Source organism: Salvelinus sp. IW2-2015, unplaced genomic scaffold, assembly GCF_002910315.2.
Source record: "Salvelinus sp. IW2-2015 unplaced genomic scaffold, ASM291031v2 Un_scaffold2278, whole genome shotgun sequence".
Taxonomy (NCBI): Eukaryota; Metazoa; Chordata; class Actinopteri; order Salmoniformes; family Salmonidae; genus Salvelinus; species Salvelinus sp. IW2-2015.
The window spans coordinates 4,305-13,666 of record NW_019943605.1 but is presented as its reverse complement, the minus strand read 5'-3'; the positions used below and the strand labels follow the sequence as shown (position 1 = coordinate 13,666).

General features: G+C 43.4%; 1 protein-coding gene across 1 annotated transcript in view; it reads left to right on the top strand.

Annotated features, from left to right (window-relative positions):
- Positions 1-8,991, top strand: part of ino80 (INO80 complex ATPase subunit) — a 28,071-nt gene extending 19,080 nt beyond the window's left edge. Inside the window, 4 exon segments of the mRNA XM_024140789.2 lie at positions 2,261-2,356; positions 3,617-3,819; positions 6,086-6,170; positions 8,552-8,991. Of these exon segments, the coding sequence (XP_023996557.1) occupies positions 2,261-2,356; positions 3,617-3,819; positions 6,086-6,170; positions 8,552-8,722 (555 nt within the window). The 3' untranslated portion in view covers positions 8,723-8,991.
- Positions 8,992-9,362: the final 371 nt, after the last annotated feature.

Here is a 9,362-nt window from a genome sequence, read left to right as displayed (position 1 = left end):
ACCACGCACGCACACACACAACACGCAGCACACCACACCACACACACACACACACCACACAGCACACCACAACACACACCACACACACACACACACACACACACACAACACACACACACACACACATCACACTCTTTGTACAGCTAAACTTCTTGGGGGACACAAGTCCCATTCCCTAACCTAGCTCCTAACCTAACCCTAGCTCCTAAACCTACCCTAGCTCCTAACCCTAGCCTCTTAAACCTAAACCCTAGCTCCTAAACCTAACCCTAGTCCCTAAACCTAACCGAGCTCCTAAACCTAACCCTAGCTCCTAACCTAACCCTAGCGCCTAAACCCTAGGCTCCTAAACCTAACCCTAGCTCCTAAACCTAACCCTAGCTCCTAAACCTAAACCCTAGCTCCTAAACCTAACCCTAGCTCCAACCCTAGCTCCTTAACCTAAGCCCTAGCTCCTAAAACCTAACCCTAGCTCCCTAACCCTAGCTCCTTAACCTAACCCTTAGCTCCTAAACCTAACCCTAGCTCCTAAACCAGAACCCTAGCTCCTAAACCTAACTCCTAGACCTATCCTAAAACCTAACCCTAAGCTCCTAAACCATAACCCTAGGCTCCTTAAAACCGTAACCTAGCTCCTTAACCTAACCCTAGAAACTAACCCAGCTCTAACCTAACCCGTAGCTCCTAAAACCCTAACCCTAGCGCCTAAAACCTAACAGAGCCTTCCTAACGCTAGTCTTAACCTAACCCTAGCAATACCACCACTCGCTAAACCCATAACCCTAGCTCCTAAACCTAAGCTCCTAAACCCTAACCCTACTCCTACTCCTCTAACCCTAGCTCCTTAAACTTAACCCGAGTCCTAAACAACCGTAGTTAAACCTTACTAGCTCCTAACCACTAACTCCTAACTCTAACCCTAATGTCTTTAACCGTACCAAACCCTAGCATCAATAAACCCCTTAGGCTTGCGCTTAACGCTAACCCGAAGCTCTGTGCTTAACATAACCCTAAGCTCCCTACACACACCTAACCCGTAACCCGCTTTAAACCTTAACCCTAGCTCCTAAAAACCCTAGCTCCTAACCCTAGCTCCTAACCATAGCATAGCCTAACCCTAGCTCCTAAACCCTTTAACTGTAATATCTAACCGCTAAGGCCCGGCCTAAGCAATCCTAACGCCTCCCTAGCACTAACCTAAACCCTAGCTCCTAAAAACCTAACCGTAGCTCCTAACCTAACCCTAGCTCCTAAACACCTAACCCTAGCTCCTAAACCTAACCCCTAGCTCCTAAACGCGTAACCCCTAGCTCCTAACCTAGCCCCTAACCCAGCCCTAAACTAAAACCTAGCCTCACATAAACCTAACCCTAAGCTCCTTTAAACCCTAGACCCTACTAGCTCCTAACCCTAGCTCCTAACCCTAACTCCAGTGCTAACCCTAGCTAACCTAACTCCTAAATGACTTCCTACCTACCAAACCTAAACCCTCAGCCCCTAACCCTAGCTCCTAACCCTAAAGGCTCGCGTAACCTCATATAGCTCCTAACCCTAGCTTCCTAAACCTAACCCTACTCCTAACCCAGCTCCGACCCTAGCTCCTAACCCTTAATGTAATTCTAACCGTAACCCTAGCTCCTAAAAAACCTAACCCTTAGCTCCTAAACCTAGCACCCTAGCTCTAAACCTAACCCTAGCTCCTAAACCTAACCCTAGAACTCTCTAACGCTAACCCTAGCTCCTTAACCTAACCCTAGCTCTTCTAACCTAACACCCTAGCTCCTAAAACCTAACCCCTAGCTCCTTAACCTAACCCTAGCCTCAACTTAACCTAACCCTAGCTCCTCTTAACCTAACCCTAGCTTAACCTAACCTACACTCCTAGCTCCTAAAACCTTAACCCTAGCTCCAAATCCATGCATAACCCTGCTAACCTAATCCCGTATGTAAATTCTAACCGTAACCCCAAACCCCTAAGAAATGCATCTACCTCGGTGGGGGACTACAACAAAATGTCCCCAGTTGTCAAATGTTTGTTTACTGTTGTTTTGGACTTCTGGTCCCCACAAGAATAGTTTAAACACGTCCACACCCACATGCATACCTGTGTGGGGACTAACAAAATGTCCCCAGTTGGTCAAATGTTTGTTTACTGTTGTTTTGGGACTTCTGGTCCCCACAAGAATAGTTAAACACGTCCACACCCACATGCATACCTGTCGTGGTGACTGACTGAGTGTCTCTGTCCTGTCCTCTGCAGCGTGACAACATCTGGGGTCCGTTCCTCATCATCTCTCCTGCCTCCACACTGAATAACTGGCACCAGGAGTTTACACGCTTTGTCCCCAAATTCAAGGTGAGACATCAGGATCCTACTGTTGCTCTGACACTATCTATCAGCTGTTCTGTCCATCAGCTGTTCTGTCCATCAGCTGTTCTGTCCATCTGCTGTTCTGTCCATCTGCTGTTCTGTCTGTCCATCAGCTGTTCTGTCTGTCCATCAGCTGTTCTCTCTATCAACTGTTCTGTCCATCAGCTGTTCTGTCTGTCCATCAGCTGTTCTGTCTGTCCATCAGCTGTTCTCTCTATCAACTGTTCTCTCTATCAACTGTTCTGTCCACCAGCTGTTCTGTCCATCTCTCTGTCGGCTGTTCTGTCCATCTCTCTGTCGGCTGTTCTGTCCATCTCTCTGTCGGCTGTTCTGTCCATCTCTCTGTCGACTGTTCTGTCCATCTCTCTGTCGACTGTTCTGTCCACCAGCTGTTCTGTCCATCTCTCTGTCGGCTGTTCTGTCCATCTCTCTCCTTTCGTTAAACTTTTCAGCCTATTGGCTCTGCCTCTGTGTTAATTGACTGTATATTTTAACTGTATATGCTATATTGAGTGAGGGGGAAAATGCATCACAACACCCTGTAATCTGAAGGTGTGAGAACCGGTGGTTTCTTAGGTGCCTTATTCCGATTGTCCTTTAGGGGGCAGCATAGTATTATACGACTTATGGTAACTATGAATCGGAGGCATGGTATCTTACAACACACACACACACACACACACACCCTCCTCCATATACACCAACTTTTACTGCAAAAGCATCATTGTTGGACGTTTTCCAGAAGACAGTAAATCAAGTGTTTCACCATGGTGATGAGGTGTTAACAAACATCAGATAAGTATCAGTTCCTGAGAACGAGACAGGCGGAGAAACTGACCCGGCAACAATGGACACACACACACAATGGAGCCTCAGCCAGTATTTGTGTTGAGGGATTCATTATGGTCCCGTCACATAGTTTAACATAAGGTCTCGTATCAACAGTCCATGGAGTCAAAGTTGAAATGTTTTCTCACTAAACAATAAGACTTTTTTTTTGTTGAAAAAAAAGCAACTGTGTTAAATGTTCCTTTCTACTGGAAAAAGTCAGAAGGTTAAAATGTTAACCTTCTGTTGTGATAAAATAACTATATTCAATTAGAAACAAAAGTTCAACACAGACTAAGTATCTAAACTCCTTTTTTACATCTGACTCAATGATTACTGGACCTCCTTGAGAAAATACATGGAGCAGATTCACATATTATATTCATTTATTAACCCGTTGTGCCGTTTGTCCCTCAGGTTCTGCCGTACTGGGGGAACCCTCACGACCGCAAAGTGATCAGGAAGTTCTGGAGCCAGAAAACCCTGTATACCCAGAATGCTCCGTTCCACGTGGTGATCACCAGTTACCAGCTGGTCGTTCAGGATGTCAAGTACTTCCAGAGGGTCAAGTGGCAGTACATGGTTCTAGATGAAGCGCAGGCCCTAAAGAGCAGTACCAGGTAAACCCTGACCCCTAGACCAGGGATAATCAACTAGTCAGTCACGGGACAATCTTTTTATTGAGCTTTCATTGTCTGCTTATATGCCCCCTTTATTTATCCAATGGTTCTGACTTGGTGTACAGGGAGAATACTGTAAGGACAGCCCATGTTCTGAATTCTGTCGTTGTACATTCAAAAGTGCTGAACAAATAGTTATATTGACTACGTCCATCCTAGCTTGCTCAATAATGTCTTAAAATAATTACAAATATTGTTTTTTTTTACTGCAAATTAAACACACGAAGCCGAAACAGAAATTATATTTGATATAAAAAAATCGAATTATTACATTTGTATATGATCACATGTCTCTCTATAGTGAATAGTTGCGAACAGATTTCCAAAATCACTTCGGAGATTATTTCCTGGTGTTTATACAGTCTTATGTCCAACAATGAAAATCAAAATATAAAGATGGAACCCTGCAGTCCCTGATTTGAAGGGAACAATGAAAAGAAGCAGTGGAACTGGCTTRGAGGTCCAYAGTTGAGTTTMAYGACCRTAGACACTAACCCCTAGACACTAKCCCTAGAGGGTCAAGTGGCAGTACATGTTTCTGGATGAGGCCTAGTKCCTAAAGAGCAGTACCAGGTAAACCATAACCTATAGACCCTACCCCTAGACTTCTAGACACTAACCCCTACCCCCTAGACTTCTAGACACTAATAGATCAACATCTGTTTTGTCACATGCTTGGTAAACAACAGGTGTAGACTAACAGTGAAAAGGTAAACAACAGGTGTAGACTAACAGTGAAAAGCTGACAACGGGTTCTTCCCAACAACGCAGAGAGAAATAGTAGAAAAAATAATAACTCAAAGAATAAATATACATTGAGTCAATGATAACTTGGCTATATACACGGAGTACCAGTACCAAGTCCATGATAACTTGGCTATATACACGGGGTACCAGTACTGAGTCCATGATAACTTGGTTATATACACGGGGTACCAGTACTGAGTCCATGATAACTTGGCTATATACACGGGGTACCAGTACTGAGTCAATGTGCAAGGGTACGAGGTAATGGAGCTAGATGTGTACTTATAGCTAGGTTCCAGACTTGCCGTGTGGTAGCAGAGAGAACAGTCTATGACTTGAGTGGTTGGAGTGGCTGACAATATTTAGGACCTTCCTTAGACACCAAGGAAGGGTTGGGTGGCAGGAAGCTCAGCCCCTGTGTTATACTGGTCTGTATGCATTACCCTCTGTAGCGCCTTGCGGTCAGATGCCAAGCAGTTGCCGTACCAAACGGTGATGCAGCCAGTCAAGATGCTCTCAGTGGTGCAGCTGTAGAACTTTTGGAGGATTTTACAGGCCCATGTCGAATCTTTTCAGGGGAAAGAGGTGTTGTCGTGCCCTTTTCACGACTGTGTTGATGTGTGTGGACCATGATAATTCCTTAGTGATGTGGACACCGAGAAACTTGGACGTTTTCGACTTGCTTCACTGCAGTCCCGTCAATGTGGACGTGCTCGGCCCCTCTGTTTCCTGTAATCCATAATCAGCTATATGCCTTGCGATTGCGCACCAGCTGTTGTTGACAAAGACACACACCTCCTTCCTTAACCAAAAGCTACCATTCGGTCTTGACGATATAGAAAAACCAGCTTGACGCGTATTGTCCTTATTCAGCCGTGACTCCGAGAAACACAGGGTAAGTTCTTCAGGTCCTGTTGTGATAGGATAGTCTCGAACGGAGCTCGTCCAGGTTGTTCTCCAGTGACTGTACGTTGCGCCAATAGAATGGATGGTAGAGGCCGTTTATTTACTCGTCTCATCGAGGAGCTCGTCTGCCTCGTCTCTTCCTCTTTATCCCCGGGGATAAAGGCCTGGTCCGAGGTGAGTTGTACATCCACAGCTGTCGACTGGGAAATACAAATCCGCATCCGAAAACAAGGTTAGTGATCGCTGTTCTGATGTCCAGGCGCGGCTTGCGGTCATCGGAAGTTATGGAATCAGCTTATATAAAAAATTAAAAAAAACAGGAAATAGCAGAATTGGTCAGGAGCCCTTAAGACGGCAGCGATCCGTCTCAGTTCAGASGGTCAAGTGAGAGTGCGTGGTTCTGGGCGAGGCCCAGTCACTAAAGAACAGTACCAGCTGGAGCAGCTCTTTCAGTTGTCTCAAATGAGACCCGATTTCCCCACGCAGTGCAGTTCGATGATGATGTATACGTCATGTAGTCCAATAAGTTTGCATTGTGTCTCTGTGTTGACAGTGTTCGTTGGAAGATCTTGCTGCAGTTTCAGTGTAGAAACAGACTGCTGCTCACAGGAACGCCCATACAGAACACTATGGCAGAGGTGAGAGGTCATTCTGTCTGTCTCTCTGTCTGTCTCGCTCTGTCTGTCTGCTCTCTCTTTTTATCTCTTTGTCGCTCTCTCTCCTCTTTCTTTCTTTGTCTCTCTCCTCTTCTTTCTCTGGCTCTCTCTCTCTCTATTTAATAAATGCTTAATATCATGGATGGGTGGTTACCACTGTTGCTAAATCAATGTACAGTATATGTAGTATGTTAATTTATGTAAATATGTTTGAGCAACAATAATCATATAGAGATATATATATCTCAACCAAAACAATTATACATAGTAAATAATACACACGAGAAAGCAAACGGCAACAAACCAGATTGAATCGACTCTCTTTCTRTCCTCATACTCTCTCCCTCTCACAGTTCAATTCAAAAAGCTTTATTGGCATGGGAAATGTATGTTTACATTGTCAAAGCAAGTGAGACGGATAATAAACAATAACATATAAACAGTAAACACTCACAAAAGTTCCAAAGGAATAAAGACATTTAAAATGCCATAAGTCTATATACYGTYTTGTAACAATGTGCAYATAGTTCAAGTACAAYAGGGAAAATAAATAAACATAAATATGGGTTMWATTTACAATGGTGTTTGTTCTCCACTGGTTGCCKTTGTGGRAACAGGTCACWAATKTTGCTGCTGTGATGGCACACTGTGGTATTTCACCCAGTAGAMATGGGAGTTTATCAAGATTGGATTTGTTTTCTAATTCTTTGTGGGTCTGTGTAATCTGAGGGAAATATGTGTCTCAAATYCAGTCATACATTTGGCAGGAGGTTAGGAAGTGCAGCTCAGTTTCCACCTCATTTTGTGGGCAGTMTGCACATAGTCTGCCTACGGCGGRCWTTCTCAATAGCAAGGCTATGCTCACTGAGTRTGTACGTAGTCAAAGCTTTCCTTTATTTTTGGTCAGTCACAGTGGTCAGGTATTCTGCCACTGTGTACTCTCTGTTTAGGACCAAATAGCATTCTAGTTTGCGCTGTTTTTTTTGGGGTAAATTCTTTCAAATTCTTTCTCCCTTTCTATATCTCTTTCTCAGCCTGTCTGTATATGCTGTAGAGTGCCTTCAGAAAGTATTCACACCCCTTGACTTATTCCACATTTTGCTGTGTCACAGCCTGAATTAAAAATGTATTTAAATATTTTTTTCTTTACCCCGTAATAAGTCGGTACATGTTAGAATCACCTTTGGCAGCGATTACAGCTGTGAGTATTTCTGGGTAAGTCTCTAACAGCTTTGCACACCTGGATTGTATTATATTTGCACATTATTCTTAAAAAATTATCTTCAAGCTTTGTCAAGTTGGGTGTTGATCATTGCTAGACAGCCATTCCCAAGTCTTGCCATAGATTTTCAAGCCTATTTAAGTCAAAACTGTAACTAGGCCACTCAGGAACATTTCAATGTCATCTTGGTAAGCAACGCCAGTGTAGATTTGACCTTGTTTTGGTTAGTATCACTTCCGTAATTTACGTTAATATTGTGGAGTAACTACAACGTTGGTGATCATTCCTTAGTTTTCTCCAATCACAGCCATAGTAATAACTGTTTTAGTCACCATAGGCCTCATGGTGAAATCCCAGGGGGATTTCCTTCCTCTCTGGCAACTGAGTTAGGAAGGACTTCGCCATGCTCATAGAGATATTCATTGTCTGCTTTTAAAAATTTGTTTTTTTACCCATCTACCAATAGATGTCGCCCTTTGTGAGGCAGTGGAAAACCTCCCTGGTCTTTGTGGTTGAATCTGTGTTTGAAATTCACTGCTCGACTGAGGGACCTTACAGATAATTGTATGTGTGGGGTACAGAGATGAAGCAGTCATTCAAAAATCATGTTAAACAATATTATTGCACAAAGAGTAAGTCCATGCAACTTGTGACATTTTTACTCCTGAACTTATTTATGTTTGCCATAACAAATAGACTAAATACTTATTGACTCAAGACATTTCAGCTTTTTGATTTTGTTAAGATTTCTAAAAACACTTTGGCACTTTGTGTCTTAGGCCTGTGACACAAAATCTAAATTTTTAAACATTTTAAATTCTGTCTGTAACAACAAAATGTGGAAAGTCAATGGAGTGTGAATACTTTCTGAAGGCTCTGACTGTCTCTTTCTCTCTCTCTCAATTCAAAGGGCTGTATTTCTCTGTCTGTTTGGTACTGTCGAGATGCTGACTGTAATTCAAAGGGCTGTATTTCTCTCTGTCTGTTTGGTACTGTCGAGATGCTGACTGTAATTCAAAGGGCTGTATTTCTCTCTGTCTGTTTGGTACTGTCGAGATGCTGACTGTAATTCAAAGGGCTGTATTTCTCTCTGTCTGTTTGGTACTGTAGAGATGCTGACTGTTATTATTTCCTGTCTCAGTTGTGGGCTCTGCTCCATTTCATCATGCCTACGCTGTTTGACTCTCACGAAGAGTTTAATGAATGGTTCTCTAAAGACATCGAGAGCCATGCAGAGAACAAGTCTGCCATCGACGAGAGTGAGTACACTACACAACCTTCTGAGATTTGTTTCAGACTTCTTGATTTTTAAGTTCTACTTTAGAAGTACTCTAGTCAGGTGTCCATGTCTGTTTCTTATGAAGTGATTGAGTGATTTGTAGCTGACCATTTGTTGTTGTTGTTTAGACCAGATTCATGTTTACATGTTGTTTAGACCCGCTGACTGTCGTTGTTGTTGTTGTTTAGACCCGCTGACTGTCGTTGTTGTTTTTGACCCGCTGACTGTCGTTGTTGTTGTTTAGACCCGCTGACTGTCGTTGTTGTTGTTTAGACGCTGACTGTCGTTGTTGTTGTTTAGACCCGCTGCTGACTTGTCGAGGTTGGTTGTTTAGACCCGTAGCTGTCGTTGTTGTTTTAGACCGCTGACTGTCGTTGTTGTTGTTTAGACCCTGACGTGCTGTTGTTGTTGTTTAGACCCGCTGTGTTGTCTGTTTGTTTAGACCCGCTGACTGTTGTTGTTGTCGTTGAGACTGGGGCTGTTGCACAAAACTAGGATAAGGGATGCCAGGATATCTTGGTGATCCTGGCTCATTGATCCGTAATCCCGGTTGCACTAAAGATGGTAGGGGCAGGAGGATATGTTATGGTATAAATTACCATGAGATTTATTCTGTGGACTAGCCTGCTCCAGACCAGGCTAAATTCCAGGATCTATTTAATCTCATCCCTAA